Below are 20,079 nucleotides of genomic sequence, written 5' to 3'. Positions count from 1 at the left end.
GACACAGCAAGTTGTTCATCAGGTTGTTTTCTTCTTGCTTCTTGTATAATTATCACAGGAAGCTTGCACCCCATCTCCAACACTGCACAAACCTCTGTTGCTGGTCAGTGCATGGTGTGGGTAAAGGCTGGAAGGCTGGCAAGCTTCATACAACAAAAGGGCTGGCTGGGGGAGGACAGTATGGCACAGGATGCTAGGGTGCCATTGCCATGTTCTTTGAAATGCCTTTTTGACACATTTTGGGAGGTAGCACAGCAGACACATATGGCACCTAGCACACTTCTGGTAGTGTGGCAGGAATCCAGAGGAGTTATGAACTACAGCTAAAGTGGGAGAGGTTGCCATTGCTTGTCTCAGAGACTTGCATTATGCGCTCAGGTCAAACCCTCTGGGTAAAATCTATGACTAAAAAGAATCTCTGCAGGTGATTTTGTAATTCTTATATTAATGATGCACTATGTTTCATCTTGAACAACAGGTATTTCTTCTCAGACTAATTATGTCCTTCCCATGTGTCACAAGTGAGTCTTAGATCCAAACCCAGAAGGAGTCCTGGAGAATGAATGGCAGCACTTTTAGGAGAAGCAGTAGGGGGATGGTTCAATAGCACTTTCTTGGCTGGTGTCAGTTCCATTGATTTCATATGAAATATCGGAATGATGCTGCTCACAAGAGTAGCAAAAAAGGTAGTTGCTATTCCTTGCAGATGTACTGGGATGGTGGTGGAGTGCAGTCTAATTTGGAGCCACAACCCAACCGTTTATTGAGCTACCAGTCTGTTACAGAGCACTCCAGCCTCTCCCCTGACAATATCTTCTGAAAGGAGACAACTTTATGGGCACCTCTATCTTCCTCCGTAAGGTGTGGCATGAATTCAAAGAGCATCTGAAATCTGATACAGGACTTCTACTGGGACTCTGACAACCAACCCCCTTTTACACCTCTTTGATGTACAGAAGTGCCCTGTTGGCACACTTCCTCTCCTTCTGCATCCCTGGCTTACAAACATAGGATGCTTCCAAGGAGTATCCTACCAAGATGTCAGTGCATGTGTTATCTGCCTGCTATTAGTATTATTCCCCATCTTCCAATTCTGCATTGCTGTTGATTGATTGTGTGCTGGCTTGCTGATTCTAACAGATAGCTTGTTCACTGTCTTTAATTGATTGCAAGTTCATCATGCTTTGCCCACTATCCTAAGCTACTAGCAGGTTGCTGTTAATTGCCATTTGCTTATTTCACATCACTATTTATTGCCATCTTTCAGGTTTTAATAACTCCAAGTTTTGTACTCCCGTGTATCTTAGAAGGAGCTCTACTGCTCTTCAATCTAAGCCTTCAAAAACAGTCTGTGTTTTGAAATTATCACAGTGCAGACAATCCTTCACAGGAGCACAGATAGCAAGGTGTGAAAAAATGATGATCTGGAATCAAAGGCAGGAAAGCTCTTTGAGATGTGTCGATAAGAAGTGTGATATAGATGCTGCATTAAAAGGATTGGCAGATTTCTATCTAAGCTGTTCCTCCTCCTGGATGTGTTCCTCTTTCAGTGTATTTCCTCATCCACACAGTCCCTGTGGCTGTGATGGAGCATTCCTAGACCACGTTTTGACCAGAGGTATGCAGGTATGGTTGACTTCTTGTTCACATGCCCTTCTCTGAAGGCAGCAGTCCCTGACTTGTGTAGCTGGGCAGACCCCACACACAGTGTCAGTAAGACAGGTTCAAACACATTTTCCTCCTCCTTTAGATCTGAGATGAAAATAGAGCAGATCGAGATCTACTTCCGCTGATCCAAGTGTTGATGCTGATGTGGATGGCTACTGGCCCTGAAGAATCAACCCAGCTGGCATGCTGGCACATTGCTGGTGAATCTGGCGGTCATCCCTTTGTGAGCAGCAGGCAAAGAGTAATGAGGGAACCAAAAGCCTATCTTTAAAGCTGAGCTCAGAAGACACTGAGACACAAATTTTGGTTTTGGACTCTTCATTCTGACACAGCTTGATCAAAACACAAGTCTTCACTCTTATTATTTGACATTAGGGAGGAGACACAAAGTTCTCCAGCAAGGACAGGTGCGATAGAAAGGTGCTTTAAAGTAAGCTTCCTTTATCTCCATTTTTATATTCATTCAACTGAAGAAGATCTCCTCTCCCCTCCCCTCCCTTTCCCTTTCCCTTTCCCTTTCCCTTTCCCTTTCCCTTTCCCTTTCCCTTTCCCTTTCCCTTTCCCTTTCCCTTTCTCTTTCCCTCCCCCCTCCCCCCTTCCCTTCCCTTCCCTTCCCTTCCCTTCCCTTCCCTTCCCTTCCCTTCCCTTCCCTTCCCTTCCCTTCCCTTCCCTTCCCTTCCCTTCCCTTCCATTTTCAAGCAAACAGTCAGAAATCAAGTTTTGATCAAAAGAGAAGACCTGTCCACCAGAAACAAATAATACTTTGTGGATGCTGGTATTTGACAGTGGTCTTTCAGTAGTAGTCAGATGACGTAGGTGCCATGCCAGCTACCCACTATAAAACAGTTGCACACAGGACGATGTGACACAGTTGGTTTTGATGGCTTCCCCTGTGGTTTTCACTTCCCTTTCTGGTTTCTGGTGAAAGTGATGCAACTGTGATTTCTCTCATTTCCGCTCTTTTCAGAATTTGTGAAAGTATCCTGTCTGTGCTTCTTTTTATATCAGCATCTTCATTTTCCTGTCAATTCTGAAACCAATCCAGTTGCTTGAAAGGATTAAGACTAAAGTGAAACATTCCTCTCAATCGGCATTTTACACATAAAATCACAGAGTTACAGAGCAGTTGAGGATAGAAGGGAACTCTGGGAACCTTCTGTTTCACCCCTCCTGCCCAAAGCAGCTAACATATGGGGACAAAAAGTAGCAGTGTGCTCTGCCTGTCACTTCAGTGAAATGCATGCAGTGATCTCTGTAAAATGCTAACACATTTCCAGTGGATCTAATGAACAGTCCTTGCTCAGATATTTTGGAATGCAGATGGTACTTGGAATTCACAAAACAAGCCAGAAGCCCTCTCCTTGTCTTCATCCCAGAGATAAGCAATAAAGATATAAAACCAAATGAATGATCATATACTCACTCAAAATTACAAGCTAATGATATAATAGCATGCCAGTGCTAAAATACTGAGCAATTTTTTGAAAGCAGAGTGCAGTGAGTTACTTGTGTGCTATCAAGCCCTTGGCAATGTGAAGATTTCCCTCTTTTCATAGTTTCCTGAACAGCTTATTTATTATACACACAGGAGATGCACACACACTGTCAACTTTTTGACAGGAGTAAGCACAGTGACGTTTTCTAGAGAATGTGCAAAGCTGCATCCAATGTTTCTCTGTTGGGATACGTGGCAGAAGCACTCTGACATCAAGCACTGCCTCATTCAGCACGTGTTCTGTTTGCATCCTAATTTGAGTCACTCACTTTTTCCATGCTCTCTGTAGGCAACCAAGTCCATAAGCTTAGCATGCAGGGGAACAGGCGTTGCAGCAGCCCAGTTTTAGGCACCTGAATTCTCTGTTGGATGCTGGACAGCTGAAAGCAAATCCTTACTAATTTTGGTTTTCTCAAGGCATCCCATTGTGAATGGCAGCAGCAGAGGGACAGTTTCATGAGCAACTTGGGCACTGGCATGACAACAGGACAGCAGAGGCAGTGAGGAAGAGGCACATCATGCTAAGCTGCGCAGCTAAACCCATCCATCTCTGCCTGTCCCCAGTGATTTCAGTGCCACATCATAGAACACATGGATGGGCAGCTGAGATCTTAGCTTCAGCCACTCATGGTGTTGGCACATCCTGTCTCCCTGCAGCTTAGGTTCAGTTTCAGTCTGTTTCCAAGTGTTTTGTGCTAAATCTTTAGCTCAATCTTTAGAATATTTTAAATGGGAGCATACTAAGTTAGAGCTTTTTGTTGTATTTGATCAGCTTTAAAACACTAACTAAATTCAACCAGCACAGTTCAGTTTAGCAGGTGGTTAAGGCAGAAGAAATTGAACAATGATCAGGAAGGAGCACTAGGGAAATGTGGCCAGGTGTTTAGGTTGACCAGTTGATAGTCTCATAGGGCTTGAGTGTTGCAAGATGTGAAATTCAGTATCTACTTCAATAATTAATTCAAAAACTTAAACAAAAGATAAAAATAAAATACTTTTAATATCCAACTATTTAGAATTAATTACAACTGTTATACCAAAGTCAGATGAGTCTCAATATTATGTGGGAATTTAGTCAAATTACTTCAAAAATAATCAGTCCCTCTGCATTTTCAAAGAATCTGAGAGATGTCCTTTGCTTAGAAAGCACAACTGAGGAATTTAACCAAAGTCTGTCAAATTGTGATTGAAAACGTTAACCTTCTTTGTTCTGTCATAAAACTGTCATAATCAATCTCACTGATTCAGGGATGATTACTAAGGCTTTCTTCTTAGAATTGTGTTCTTAAACAGGTGAGCACTTAATCAGACAGCTTGCTACTGAAAATCATATTGGCAACCTTGAAAATCTATTTGTTACCTTTCCCTGCCTCTGTCCTAAGCAATGTTTATTGATTTGATAAATTTGAAAGCTATATTTACCTTTACAGTTTAGGACTGTAGATTATAACTTGGTTCTTGTCAGACTTATAAACACACAATATAGTCTGGAAAACAATCATATAGAACAATGTTTGAACAGTAAAGCCTTGTCCAGATTGACTCTACATATGCATATGTGTTCATATGCATGCATTTGAGTTGTGGACTTTCATGCCTCAGATTAAGGAACATAAAAAGAACAAGTTGTTTCACAGCATTGAAGAATAGAAAACAAAAAAACAAAAAAAAAAAAAAAAAAAAAAAGAACAATAAATTTCTGAAGATAGCTGGAGTCTGAAAACACTGCAGCTCTTCTGGGCTTCTGGATCCTAACACAAAGTGAGGCCTAGGATTGCAGCCAATAAACCAGATGGAGATCTGCTGGACATCACATCTCTTGAACAGACTTTTTTTCAGTTCATGATGACTAGTCACATGCTGCTGGGGTGTGCTTTTTGGTGCCATGACTTTTCTCTGCCCAAGGTGGATGTTCACAGAGATTCTGGAACACCAGTTTTCCATATCTTTTTTTAGGGCTGGCTCTTTTTATCTTCCAGAGCATCTCTTCAAAATCTTTGGACAAATCTGATACAAAACCTATCTAAAAGTTAGGCAAGTTATCATAAACTTTCAGCCTTACTCCCTAACTGACATCAACTTCTAAGAATCCTACTTTAAAAAATACTTCAATATAGTCTGTGTTTTGCTCCTCACAGTGCCTCCCTACTCCAAATTTATACAAAATACATAGAAAGAAAACCATTTTTGAGGAAACTGGCATAGTCTTATCCAAATGAATGGTCTTGAGATAACATTGTGTCACCAATTTAGAGAAAGTTCAGCATAAAAATAGAAGTCACTACTTTAAAAGAAACCATTATAAATGTTAGTTACTAAGCATTTGCTGATCAGCACTATTTTGCATGGTTATTCTAGAAGACAAATTTCATTATGGTGAGTTTCTTTCTGAGAAACAGCTGATACACAGTATTTTCCTAGCACACAAATGGGCTCCAAGTCAAGTTGTTTGTCAACTGGAGATATCATCTTGCAAGGGAAAAGCTGTTTTAAAGTCAATCAGGAGTGAAATTCATATAAAGCAATAAACGGTATATCAAGTTTGCATTTCTTAAATTGCTGTTCCCCTGCAGGAAATCTGGGTTTTACAGATCCCTATTGTTGATGACCAGGAATTGCTGCCATATGTAGTGAATACTGCCAAGAACTACAGTCCAGAGACAGTTTCAAAGCTGTAATACCAGAGTTTTGATGGAAGCATTCCCTTGCAATCACTTAGAAACTTGTTTCTTTATCTTTCTACATGTTTTACCCTGCATTTCTTTTCTGCGCAAATTCTCATCCTTCTGTCTCTCTCTTTTAATTTTCTGTTCGTTACGTTCACATTTATTCTTTCTCTGATCTTTTCTGGTTCCAGTAACCCTTCCTACTCTGCTCCACACAAGAAAGATTGGGGAGCATATATTTGATACTGAGATGTCTGGTACCCCGAGGCCCATGACCACAATGGAGAGAAGTTTGGGCTGATGGGCCGCTGCTGTAGCTGGTCATCATAGCTCTGTGAGCGGCCACAGCTGGCTGCATTCCCATAACCTTATGGCTTGTTGCCATAACAATATAGTGGGAACATGAGTACTGTACAAGAACCCACCTTGATCTATAGTTGCAGTGGCACTGTGACTAGCATTTATAAGGAATGAGCACACTTACGGTCATTCAGTTGCATCCACTTACATTAATCTCACGACAAATGCTGGAGAGTGAAATGTGTATTCATGCATTTTAGTTATATAGCTACATACATCTGAGCTATAGCTAGATGTCAAAATTCTTACGTATTCATGTTTTCACGCTGGCTTTGCGCTGTATTTGTGTCGCTACAAAAGAGCCTTTAAAAACTTACCAGAACTCCAGCTAGTGTAAATCAACATGGCTCCACTGAAATGTTTTGCCTTGACGTTGGTGTGAATATATTTCAGACGTAGTGACATAAGCTACACTTACATCTGGATGTAAAAACATCATAAAACAACTAATGTATTTCTGTACCAAAACAAGCTTAGGTGAAAGCAAACCAATGAGTCTGTCTTCCATGGGACTGCCAATTTTTTGCTGTTTAAGAGACATGAATGACATATGAAATTTGCCATGGAAATCAAACATACAATTATTAAAATTGACACTCTCTTGCTGAAGATTTTTTTCCAGTGTTCATCCATATGACTAAGGTTTTGCTTATCTGATTGCTAGAATCAGGGTATTATGTACTGGTAGAGTAATAATTTTTATTGAATTTAGTAACATAATAGGCTGATTTTTTCCAGTCTAGAGGATAGGTCAATTTGTATTGAATCTGCGTGGTTTCTCTTAAAGCCCTTTGAAGAAAACACATGCTTTTTGTAGGGAACCATAAATCAGATTTAAGCTGATACTGCCACTATGTAGAAGGCAAATTGCCAGCACTGCTGACACCCATGAGTACATAATCTGAGTAACCCTTAAAATTCCCTCAGTGTTCTGCAGTCTATTCCTTCTGCATGCCTTGGCTGCTAACTCCTCTTCCAGACATCCTTCAGCACTTATCTATCAGGCACAGCCTGAACTTTCAGGATCTCATCTTTGCTTAGTGCCTAAATAGGAACTTTTTCCTTTAGCTTGAACACAACTTGTGCCAGGCTGTAACTGAGTAAGTCACAACAGAGAGGTGGAGTCCTGTCTGTAGGTGGCTGATCCAAGAATGGTGCAAATGGAGACGCTGCTATTCAGATCCAAGCTCTTCCTTGTCAACCTCCCGCTCTAACAGATCTGTCTATAATGAGACTCTTCACCTTGATTACTATGCCTCAGAAACAGATTGTAAATGTGGAGCGCTTTTAAGGAGAATCTGGCAGCAGACAGGCAGGTGGCATGCAGAGGCTGGTGCTGCTGCTGGGTATGGAAGATGCACTTGCATCTTCCCTCCCCTCCACTCGCTCTAAAGTTCCTCAGACATGGTGAGCCATTTGAATCAGCACTTGTCTGAGTCTGTGGACAGATCTAGGGTACGTGACAGGGGTTCAGCCCAGGGTGGCAACCACAGGTTCTGCACAGTGACAGCTCAGAATAGCTGCGTTTACAAATACCTCTTACAAGTCAGAGTCAAAAGCAGCGTGACAGGTACCTACCAGAGGTGCATGGTGAGTAAGTAGGGAGGAGAATGAGAAACTAGAGGCCTGCCTTCTCTTCCTGCTTCACTCCATTTCTGCATCCTCCTGCGTCTGTACAATGGGAGTTCCTATGCTCACTCCCAGTTACGATTAATCTTCATGCCCTAATTTTCATAAGCAACTATTTGGTTTGTTCATGATTTTGAAAAGCTTTGGAAAGGAGAAAGTTAGACTGAAATCATGGTCTGACTTCTGCCCTGGCTCAGGAGAGACTCAACAGTCACTGGATACTGAGTCTTCCCATCTGGCAGGCTTGCTTATACCTCACTCTTTGAGGTATAGTAGTTTCAAAAAACGAGGCAAACCCACCGGTTTGGCATGTCAGAGAAGAGGAGCATTCCCACAAGGGAACTTGTCTGCCCAAGTAGGATATTCAAATTTTGTCAGACAGGATCTCTCTCCAAGGTAGAGCAGTTTCCTTTGTCCTGTCTTAGGAACAGTCAGGCATTCAGTTTAGGAAAATCGCTTCATTAAGTACTTAAGCATAGGAATAAGCCAAGTGCCAAAGCTTGGTGGATTAAAACACTCCTTTGAAAACATCAAGTGATTGAGGATGGACCACAGCATGATGGTCCTTAGCACAAAGAGTTGTGTTCTCTCCCTTTTCTGACTTCATGTATATTTTTCCTGGGTTGATTAAGAACAAGTTCATCAGAACCCCAAGCTGAAGTGCCCCTCTATAAGGGCCCTGTCTTTCAACAGGGAAACCACATTGAGTGCAGCTTGTCTGCGCTAAGGGCAACCTTGGCAAACATCTTCTTATCAGCTGGATAAATCCTTGAACAACCAAATTACAGCCTGACTTCACATAATTGTTGTTAGTCAGGAAAGATATGTAAGCATATGTGTAACTTAGCATGAACTGTGTTACTTTCTTACTTAAGCAGAACTTAACAATAATTTAAGTGCTTTCCAGAATGAGAAGAGAGAGAAGAAAAAAAAAATAATAATAAAGAGCAAGGAAAGAAGAAAAGGGAAAGAAAGAGAAGAAGAAGGAGAAAGAAGGAACAAAGAAAGAGAGGGGAAAGGAAGACTGGAAAAATGGAAAAGAAAGAATGGGAAGAGAGACTTCTAAAACTGACAACCTTTTTTTTTGTTCTCCTCTTGTTCCTTCTCTGCATCTATCACATGTTCAATGCTGCTTTTGTTTTATCACTATTCAGAAAGTGTACCAAATTCCTTTGCAAAAAGTCTTGAAGCACAGATGTGTTTCAGTTTTGCTCTTGTCATAGTCAATAACAAATCCATTTACATCAGTGACTAAGGATCTTGGCTTTGCTTGGAAAACATCAAATCAGCAGCGAGAAGGTTATTTTAACACGTTAGCCTGGGCTCTTTGCTGCTTAATTCATTTTAGGTCTGGTATAATTTTGTTTTTCTAGCACTGGTGTGAAACTTTTTCAGTCTCCTGTGCAGTTAACCCAGAAGGCTGTTGAACAGGTAGCACAGCCAAGCTAGGCAGCTGCAGTCTCCCTAAGATGCTATTTAAGGAAAATAATTATATTAAAAAGGAATAAGAGTTTCTTAAGACTTTTTTTTTCTCTGCTTTGTCTAAAAATGGAGCCCTCTGAACTCATTTGCCTATGACAGTATTAAATTATTATTTTTTTTTAATCTGTTTCAATGTATTATTCTTGCTGAAAGGATGAGGGCTATAACACTGGTATTTCTGCTTTCCAGGGACAAATGCAAATAAGTAGGAGCTTCAAAGATCTTGTAAATATTTTTGAAAGCATCTTTTAATATCACTGGATGCTTTTTACCTTTCATAAAGTGTATGTAATGTAATTTGTTCTGAGTCAGAAATCACAAATCTGACCAGTGAGCAAAGATACGTACTGCAGGAATTATTAACAGTGACAGTATTCTCTGACCTTCAGTAGCACTTGCACTGTTTTTAACAAGAACATATAAACCTTAACAAGTGAAGAGTTATCATATATGTATACAGTCTCAAGAGTCATTACAAGCAATTTATGATCCACTGAAGAACACCACCACTGCATTCCTTAAGGATGTGTTAGCACCTTCCCCAGAGCAATCCATCAGATTATTAGGACTCAGCTTTACATCATCCTAAATGTGACATCACTTCTTGGCCTAAAAACATGACATAGAAAAAAAAAAGTAGTATTAAGTAGACATATTTATTTATGTATAGAGAGATTTGTGTTTAGAAGCTTCCAGACTTCAAAAAGCCCCGTTGTAAGGAACTAAATTAGCTGCACTACTGCAGATAGAATTAAAATAGTTCCTCCTTAAGCTATTTTACCTTTGTTATCAAGATGTATGACTAGAAAGACAGCTACTGTGTGCATGAGAGAACGTTCCCTTAGTTATGCACTTTTTAATAAGTCCAATAATGCTGTGTACTCTGAGTTGAACCAACGCAGTACAGCCAAGCATTTTAATGGATGCTAGAATCCCCTTTAGAAAACTTAGGATACATTTGTAAGTGCAGTAAAGGGCCTTGGTATCTCCTTCTAAGCCAGAAAAAACATATTACACAGAAAGAAGGAGTTATCTGTTTAGCTAGCTAAAACAAGGAAGATAAAGTGGCATTGTCATAAAACAGCAGGTAAGCTACGAATGTTTTAAAAAGGAGAAAATATTAAATTCCAAAGGGCTAGTGAATGAAACAGCAAAAAGCGTGGCAAGAGCTAGTGCCTGGAAGGTGAATTTAAACAATGCAACACGACACACATTTAGCAGCAAGGATGATGAACTGTCAGGATAACCCCTGCAAGGCCCTTTATCCTTGGTCTCATCACCTGCAGCTCAAGCCTTTTTGAAAGATGAGATTTCACCAAGTGCAGGTCCCTGAATTAATTCAAAGAACAGCTGAATACTATAGTTTCTATTAGACCAGCCAGTAGACATCTCCTGTACATTTCGCCTCACAGTCCATTAGTGTATAGATGAGTCTCTCCATTACTCCTTCCACACCAGGGCCTTTGGATCACCGCTCATATCTGGAGTAGGGCATTTTCTGTATTGTCTCCTTAGCAGGTGATATTTCTTTTGATTATTGCCAACTGAAAGCTATAATAGGAAGGAACTGTAATCTCACCATGCCATTGTATCCTGTGATGGTAACTGATAGTCGGATTAGTGTCAGTAACTGCAAAGAAATCCAGAGCAGGGTGAACATTTCAAAGTACTCTACTCAAGTAGAGATGCCTGGGCCTTGGGAAGCCCACCCTAGATTTAAGGTGCTGCTGGTGATGTAACTGGAGGCCTAGAAGGCTTACTTCTTGACTCTATAATGTGCTTTGTAACACTTGCTCACTCAAAGCAGCTGTAAACAAATAGCATAAAGTGCATGCAGGTGGGCCCAGGGTGGCTGATCTCCATCATGTGTTAGAAGCAGGGCTTGGAAAGTAGAATACAAGAGCCATGGACATACTGTAAAGAGTCCAATGGAGAGCCACCAAGATTATGAAAGGACTGGAGTACCTATCCTATGAGAAGATGGAGCTGACAGTTTTCAGTTTGGAGAAGAGGAGACTCTGAGGGGATTGCATCAATGTGTATAAATATGAGGCAAGGGGTGCAAAGAAGATAGAGCCAGGCTCTTTAGAGTGGTGCCCTTTGCCAGGACAAGAGCCAATGGGCACAAACTGGAACACAGGATGCTCTGTTTAAACATCAGGAAGCACTTCTATGCTGGTGCAGGTTGCCCGCAGAGGCTGTGGAGTCTCCTTCCTTGGATCTTCAGAAGCTGCCTGGACATAGTCCTGCATACCCTGCTCTGGGTGTCCTGCCTTGAGCAGAGCTGGACCCAATGGCCCCAGAAGCTCCTTCCAATCTCTGCCACTCTGTGCACCTATGATTCTGTGAGGTAGAGAGAACCTGCAGTCTCACAGCATCTCCCAGTGTGGGAGCAGCACCCACCAACTCCAGAAATGTGTCGCACAGAGTGGTTAATATCCACCCACCATGATCCCTTCAGATAGGGTGAATTTTTTTTGCACAGCTTTCCTATTGAATTCTCATATTCAGAGAAGTACTGCTGGGAGACAAAGGACACGTTTTCATGCCTCGTGGTCTACATTTGTAAGTGAGGACTTAAAGGTGCCTTTGATGACTGGGAGTTTACAGCACTTTGGAAAACGGGTCACTAATCTAGGTGCCTATTTCTGTGCATATGTTTCTAACTTTAGTCAGAAAAAGGGAAAGTGGTGATACTCCTGTTTTGAAATGTAGAAGTAATGTGATTCAGGAGATCCTTTGCCCAGAGAGCTGTCCTCCATAATCTTCGTCTTAATGACTTTTAATTCTTCCCTTCTCATTTGCTTGACCTGCAGTGCTGGATCTGGAAAATCTTCTGTAGTTATATGCCTTGGAAACAGTACTTTGTTCAAGACAAATCTGCTTCTGGTTTGTTTGTTTGTTTTTTGTTTGGCAACTGCTAAGTGCTCTTCTACAATGTGAGCACAACAGTCTGTAAGCAGGAATTTTACATTTAGAAGAAGTGCATACAGGAGTGTTTGTGTAAGAGGTGCTGACCCTGAAGGTACGTGTAAGGTAGAACACACCATGTTTGAGATTTGCTTAACTAGATCCCACAGTGCTTGTTGGGTAACAGTAAGGAAGAGCACATATTTCTTAAATTACCTGTGAGGCTGTATATTGTGCATGACAGGTTAATTAACAGGTTCTAGCTGCCATTGTGTCAGCCTTCCTGTACTGCCACAAGATGGTCTGATTTTTCCATTCACTGTTGTACTAAATTTCTCTCCTGGGAGAAAATGATCCAGTCAAGGATACAAAATGCTGATGATTATTGTACCAGGACTGGTAGTCACACTTGGTTTCCAGTAGGTTTTAATATTTATCATGTGGTGATGGCCTGAGTGTTTCAAGTGATGCTAAATGCTGCACACGCATCATGCTGCACACGATGAGAAGACAGTCCCTGCCTCAAAGCAACACACATATTGCAACATGATAAGGAGGAAAGACAATAATGACCAGACAGAAAGTGGAAAGGTATGAAAAACAAGGCTTCTGGTTAGAGCAACAAGCAGAGGTTGCAGAATGCAAGGTACCTTACCATAGGGCTAGTAGGTCACAAGCTTTATGACCAATGAGTTTAGAAGGATCCAAAGGAATCACCTCTGTGATTTTGGCTTGGTCCCCTCCCACAATCAAGGAGTGGCAAGGGATGAAAGGTGAGGGTGTTAGAGGAAAAAATGCACAGCCTCCTTTTAAAGATTGGTCTCACAGAGAAGAGTCAGGGCTCAGTTATTTCAGAGTGTAATTACCCAGTACTCCTGTACTGGCAGATGCAGTGCTAAGAGCAGACACCCATGCTAGGAGATGAGACAGCAGAGAATTTCATATATATGAATTTAGCCAACTAAAAAGGAAGTGCTTTCAGATGTAGCCTGGGTATCTCTATGTCATGTTCTGGAATGTAAAATAAGCTTTCTAATGTGCTTCCCCCCACCCCCCAGCTACTCCCTTCTACACCCTGTTGGGCTGGGCTGAGCTGTGACCTCTGGAAAGTGAAGAGCAAGTGCTTCATTGAGCTTAATGCAGTGGGCTTAATGCAGGTGGAGGGACTTTCTGTATAAATGTGATAACTGTATAATGTCTTATACAACATGCCATCATTGGCTAAAGCAAGATATGGGCTTTGAAGTGAAGCCCATGACACAATCAGAACATTGAAGATTTGAAGAAGTTGGGGAATGGTGGCCGTGTTCTCAAGGAGGGATTGACCTCAGCTCTTTGCAGCCATCTGGAAAAGAGAAGGCTCCTGGGGGACCTTGCAGCAGCCTTCCCGTACCTACAGGAAAGCTGGGAAGGGACTTTTTATACGGACAGGTAGCTACAGGATGAGAGGAAATGGCTTTAAACTGGAAGCAGGTAGATTTAGACTAGATATTAGGAAGACATTCTTTACTGTGAGGGTGGTGAGACACTGGAACAGGTTGCCCAAAGAGACTGTGGGTGCCCCCTCCCTGGAGGCATTCAAGGCCAGCTGGATGGCACTTCGAATAACCTGGTCTAGAGGGAGGTATCCCTGACTATAGCAGGGAGGTTGGAACTAGATGATCTTAAAGGTCCCTTCCAACCCAAATCAGTCTCTTATTCTGCGATCTAAAAGGTAGCATAAGGACATGAATAATAAGCTGATTAACCTTGTCACAAGGCAGCGATCTGAATCCTTCTGGAAATGTCTGCTACTCTCCACTACCCTTGGAGGGAGTCAACACTAACACTCACTTTTTGATTTTTAAGCAATTCAGGTTAGATAAAAGAAATCTCACTGCAGGTTTCTACAGAAGGCTTTCTGTTGCTTTTTACTCTTTTTACTCTTACGTACAAGCCTGTTCCTATTCCATGCTTGTTCTGGCCAAAGACCTCGAGAATGAGAAAACATTACTAAGGAAAACTTGCTGAGAGAAGATTGTTATGTTGTGTTTGCTTTTTTGTTGTTTTTGTTTGTTTGTTTGTTTTGTTTTTTGCTGAGCAGACATTTTCTTTTCACAGGCTTACACCAAAATTTTCACTTATAAGCTTCCTGAAGTATTTTCTTTTGAGGCTGCAGTTCTCTACGTACAGGACTTACGCATGTTCTACAACCAAGAAGAACAGCAATTTGTTGGAGTCAGTGATTCATTACCCATTACATTCTTAGCTCAGTGGCAAGGTACATTTAAGTGAAAAACCACTCAATACTTTTAGATTAGTTCCAAAAGAGTTAAACAAATATATAAAGCCAGTGACTCCGTGCATGCTAACTCAAGTTGTTTCCAAATTAACCTTTCTGATTAAAAAAAAGAAAAGCTTAGATCTGGCCAAATGACTTCTGCTCCTGAAATGTATGAGTGAGTTATAAACATTGCGTGAGTGTAAAAACATTAAAATTTTAATGTTCTATGCAATGTATGCTTTGAATGGTGTTGTTTTTTAAGTCGAATAATTACAGGGTGGAGAGAATGCGTGGCCAGTGGTGGTGGGTTAATTACAAGACTAAACACCCACTATATCTTGCTGAAAGAGCCTTGAAACGATTATACATTGTTGTAACTAATAGCCTAGTTTGGGCTATTGATTGGAGAGCTATCCTATTTAAAAGAAATGTACAACTTCTACCTAAGCGCTTTTCCCATTTATACAAATAATGTCTGTATATCACGGGGAGGGGAGCTTAGTTTCTGGAAATAGGGTTTATTTACATGCTCCATATTTACATGGTCCACTTGACAACTTTACATAGACTTTTTTATTTCTTTCCCCTCTTATGGTCAGACAGTTTCCAGTCCTCTTTCAGGACACAACAGTTCGGTTGAAAATACTTCAAAATAGAAATCTCTTATTAAAACAAACAAAACCAAACCAAACCAAAACAAAACAACAAAAAAAAACCCCACAAAACCAACAACAACAATAAAACCTAGTAGAAAACTTTTGTTATATCTACATCTTCTCCAAATGTTAACAGATTGCATTTCAAATTATATGAGACAAGGTCAGGAGAGATCATCTCCTAATCTAATGTGTGTACTAGCCACTAAATTTGTCCTAATCATTTCTGTGTTGAGAACATCACTCCGTGGGTAAAAAGTATTTTCCAGGAAAGCTTTCAGTATCAATCTGAAGGTACCAGGAAGATTCCAGTACTGGACAACACTGATAGCAAACATCTCACTGGGGCCTGATTCTCTGTGTGTGAGAGATTCACACGTGCTTCTCATTTCCAAGACTGGTTCAGCTGAAGACAGACAGACATCTTGCTGAAATCAGTGTGAATATTCACATGCTCCAAGGCAGTCAAACTCCTGTCCATCTTGTTGAACATGGATCAAAGAGTGTGCTTCAATACAGATAGACCTGAACCTAGTCTGTGCTCTGAATCCACATGCTCAGGTAGGCCTGAACATGAGTGCTATGAACCTTAAGTGTCTTAAGTGTAGAAGTGTTCACCACCAGATTACTTGGAAAGGTCTTGTTTATAATAAAAATTAAGCATCCTCCTTCCCAAGGATTTGTTTCAGCAGACTTTTGCTATTCATCCACATATAAAACAAAGGATAAATTTACCAAGATAAGTGATTGGCTGCCATTTATACTGTCTAGTGCTTTCCTTTCCCTGAAAATAGAGCAAGGATAGTTGAACTGAAAACCTAAAGCCTTCCAATTATATAACCTGCCACACTTGCCCTGTTTTCCTCTCCAGTCCCCTCCCCTTACTTAATTTGTTTTAAAGAGGCCAAGGTTATGAAAATCTTACATTCATACAGTAAGAAAAATGGGATCTAAATGCAAAGATTTTTCATGCAGCATGAATCTGCCCACGTAGCCTTTAAGTACTATGCTTGTTTACCAATTAAGCTACAAAACAGATACTTTGATGTATACAGTGTGCGCAATTCATACAGGTGAGATAATGGCGCAACAAAAAATTCTTCCCTCCCTGACTCATGTGTGTTTATACCGACAATAGCTGCAATCCTTATTCAGGCTCATTTATTTACCTCAGTGGGTGTGCCATCCGCGTAAGGACTTCAGTTTGATGACCCAGGTTTGCAGTGTTCCTGCTGCTCTCCTGTAAGCTTTTGCATTACGCTATGCAAAATTACAGCTCTGACACTTCTGCTCTAGAAACACGTGCACACTCAGGAAGCCACAGTAGGGGTTACTTTTAACAATTTTCATCTTATCTGTGAATTTATAACTTCCAATAGCGTGCTGATTTATATGGTGTGGCACTGTATTTCGGACACATGCTGCCTCAGAAAATTAATGCTGCATTCTGGCAACCATATGGGCAGTTGGCTGGCAGCCAGCAGAGCACGACCTTACTTTCACGCAAACCTTCCCTACGCAAGAGAACCTTGGGCACCCATTGCACATATTGCAATGGCCCAGGAACAGAAATACAGAGATCCTGTACACTCCTGTTACTTACAACCACCAGCTCCCCCAGGGATAGATATACAGCAATATGATTAACGAGCAAAGTTGCACAGCCGTGATCCCCTTGCAGCAGGTAACCACACGGGCACCGCGCTTCCTGATGTCTCAGAGAATGGAGAGAATTGCAGAAGCCTACCCACATTTCTGTGTTTCTTATGTATTCTCTTTTCTAGCTGTTGCTCTCACCTGTAAAAAAAACATAGTTTGCAAGCTCTATGGTAAAAGGCATTTATCTTATTTGTTCTCTGAAGTACATATTATTCTTTGAGGGCTGAACTAATAATCACAGTAATGGCTTATGGTAGCTTAGGTGTCTTAAGCACCTTAGAAGAGAATGGAACATTTACACTCATCAGTAAGGAAAGAAGTAAAAAACATTTTTCCTTACCACTCGCAAATAGAGCAGTTTTTGTCTTCTGTTTTCTTGCTTCTCCCACACTATTATTTGTTATCAAATATATGATTATTTATAGAGTTAAATCTAATTCAGTGTGTCTACCTACAGGGAAACTGAGCTGGAATGGAAACTCCTCAAAGAGGATTTTGATTTTGTCTTCTCACTATGCAGAAATCTCAGAAAGAACAGACAAGACAAATTTCACCTAATGGTTTCAAGTAACTTTATGCAATACTTTGAAGATGCCTTGAAGGTAGCTCAAACATACAAACTGTTTACATTTTATTTGTATAATGCTTTCCACTCATAAATAGTTCTAAACTTTTTTTTCGCAACTGTTCACAAGAATCACGTCACTTGCAAGGCTTTACAGCAGCTGTTCTACTTCCTTTTCCAATACCCCTGTGAAAAGAATAGAGATTGAAAGTGAAGCAGCACAGATTTCTCACAATAAACTAGCTGGCACAGGGTAACATTATGCAGTTCTCTGCGCACTAATTTTTTCCAAGAGGGCCAGGGCTTATGCTCTGTCGCCAGCTGTACACTCTCCATACACATACTGTCCCACTGGTTCTCTCATACAGCTCATTTCATGGCTACGTTATGATTTTTCTTAAATCCTGATGTTGCATTAAAGCTGCTGCAGTCCCACTGTGGATGGCAACAACCTGTTTGGCAGGATAAGTGGGCCTGGTTTCTTTTAACACTGTTTCCACACTGTCCAGAGCAGAAAAGCATTTATCAGCAGAGGGACTGCTCCTACTATTTGATCATTAAGTAGCACTTCCAGTGCTCCTGCCACTACTGAAATATTTTGTAGTGATGTGCAGTATCTGGGAACTGACACTGAAATGCCATCAGTGTGCTCAGTCTGCTCAGTCTAAGGGATTTGTGTATATCCAGACCAGAGTCTCACTATGGTCTAGAAATGCTGACTAGCTGCAGTTAAAATAGAAATAAATAATTCACAGCTGATTATACACATCACATGAGTACAGCACAGTGATAAGTTTATTCCTGGTGCTTCTCAGCATTTGAAAACCCAGGCACGCCAGCGCTGCTAATTGTACTACTCCAAGCAGCCAGTTTTCCCAGTGCAACCACCTCTTTTCCCCAGGAAAAACAATTTTACCTGTATAGCAAGTAATAGCAAAATGGCTATCTATGCACAGCCTATACCCAAAAGTCTCCTTCCTAATCCTGAAGTAATGCAGCCAATGTAGCTTATCCTGTGCCACCAATATCAGGACACAGCCAAGCACCTACTTCCATACACTGCTCTACAAACATCATTTGCCAAGGGAGTACGCAGCTCTCCACCTGGGCTGCTGGCTGTTGCATCACAAATTTTATTCTGCTCCTTGATCTTTGTGGGCATTGCCAGAACACCCAAAGTTATCTGGATACGGAGAAAAAGCCACTCAGAGCAACTTCTTTCCTTTGGTATAAAGAATCATGGCTTTTTGTTCCTGCAGAAAGAAATAAAGGTTACATTTAAGATTATGACATTACAAGGACTCAAAGTGCCCTCCCCACCACCTCCAATTCTCCCAGGGCTCTCAAAAGGCCTTTGAATGTCTCCCAGGGTTCAGGACCTGAGGAACAGGATCCCCTGCGTACTTGGAGCTCTGACACGGCACAGTTATGGATACAGGGCAGAAGTATAACTGACCTTCACCGTAAAACCAGAGCTGCCGGCGCTTGCACAGGAGCTGTACTGCTGGGTAAAAACAATAAAGTAATTGCTTAATGGAGACAAGGCCTCTGAGGAACCCCTTCTGCAAATAACCCAATCTATCGCAACCCCAGCCAAACCCACTCCGCTGAATTCTCTCGGCAAAGGGGAGCTTGAAATACTGTGCTGGGAGCACCGAAAAGGAACAGCGGTTCCCCCTTTTTTAACCACCTGAAGAAACCAAACCAAACAAAGGCTCACACTCGGGAAGCCCAGCCCAGAGCTGGCAGTTCAAGGACCGCTCCTCGCGCCCAGGGGACACCCGGCGCACACCAACCACAGCTGACGACGGATTGGGGCGCATCACTTACGTCGGCAGGGCAGAAAACAAAGCCGAGCCCCTACAGCCACGCTGCCCTCTGGAATCAAGCGATGCCCCCGACACCTCTTGCGAGAAACCGCAAGGAAATTATCTTCCTACAAAGCACTAAAACGCCTCTGATGCTTTATCTCACGGAGCTGCGGAGATTTATGTCAGTACGTTCTTTCCAGACAGCTCCTTCCCGCAGCGCCCCGAAGGCCCCGCACGGCCGCCCCCGGCTGCACCGCGCTCAGGGCAGAGCTCCGCGCTCCGCTCCGGGCCGCGTGGCGAGCCGAGGCCGCCGCTGAGAGGGCTGGAGGGCGGCTTCGCCGAAGTGTTGGAAAACAGGAAAATACACCGCGCCCCGGCGGATCTTTGTTCCCGCGGGCGAGCTCGCAGGAGCCCGGCGCTGCCGCCCTGCGCAGCTCCGAGGGGCCGCGGCCACCGCCACCGCACCTGGCAGGGGAAGGGAAGGGAAGGGAAGGGAAGGGAAGGGAAGGGAAGGGAAGGGAAGGGAAGGGAAGGGAAGGGAAGGGAAGGGAAGGGAAGGGAAGGGAAGGGGCGCGCCGCCATCCGCCGGGCGCGGGGAGGTGACGGCCGCAGGAGCGCGCGTGCACCGCGGGAGGGCGGGCGGGAGTGCGGCCGGGCGGGGGCGCGCACGGGACGGTGTGCGAGGCGGCGAGCGAGGGCAGGGCGATAGTGGGGCGGAGAAAGGCGGCGACGGCGGCTTCGCTGGGCTCGGGGCAGGCGGAGGGGACGGGCGCCGCCGAGCCAGGAGACACCGCGGCGGCTGCCGGCGCGGGGCATCCTTCCTCCTCCCCGCCCCCCGCCCTTCCCTCTTCTTCTTTCTCTCCTCCGTCGCCGTCCGCCGGGGCCGACCGCGAGCGGAGCGGCGATCCCGGGGCG

General features: G+C 42.7%; 1 protein-coding gene and 1 long non-coding RNA gene across 8 annotated transcripts in view; one reads left to right on the top strand and one right to left on the bottom strand.

Annotated features, from left to right (window-relative positions):
• The window catches only part of LOC116242356 (uncharacterized), a 197,248-nt gene extending 182,556 nt beyond the window's left edge, over positions 1-14,692 (top strand). For 2 of the 5 annotated variants that reach the window (XR_016464260.1, XR_016464277.1), the window contains exon 6: positions 14,311-14,692. Coding sequence is in view for 1 of the 5 variants with exons in the window: in XM_090135525.1 (XP_089991651.1) it covers positions 1,751-1,761 (11 nt within the window). In the remaining 4 variants the exon portion in view is untranslated. Of the gene's footprint in view, positions 1-1,750; positions 2,196-14,310 lie in introns of those variants that run through there. The other 3 variants (XR_016464262.1, XR_016464259.1, XM_090135525.1) reach the window with 2 other exon arrangements.
• Positions 14,693-17,343: 2,651 nt separating this feature from the next.
• On the bottom strand, positions 17,344-20,038 carry LOC149918980 (uncharacterized). 3 transcript variants are annotated; one of them, XR_016464284.1, is made up of 3 exons: positions 18,810-20,038; positions 18,458-18,606; positions 17,344-17,539 (listed from the first exon to the last, which is right to left on the bottom strand). It is a non-coding gene; the product is annotated as an uncharacterized LOC149918980 (long non-coding RNA). The 3 variants fall into 3 exon arrangements; XR_016464285.1 differs by having other exon boundaries at positions 17,344-18,606; positions 18,810-18,854; positions 19,184-20,038; XR_016464283.1 differs by having other exon boundaries at positions 17,344-18,606.
• Positions 20,039-20,079: the final 41 nt, after the last annotated feature.

Source organism: Phasianus colchicus, chromosome 2 (genome assembly GCF_987193195.1).
Source record: "Phasianus colchicus chromosome 2, bPhaCol1.hap1.1, whole genome shotgun sequence".
NCBI lineage: Eukaryota > Metazoa > Chordata > Aves > Galliformes > Phasianidae > Phasianus > Phasianus colchicus.
This window is presented reverse-complemented; position numbering and strand designations above follow the sequence as displayed.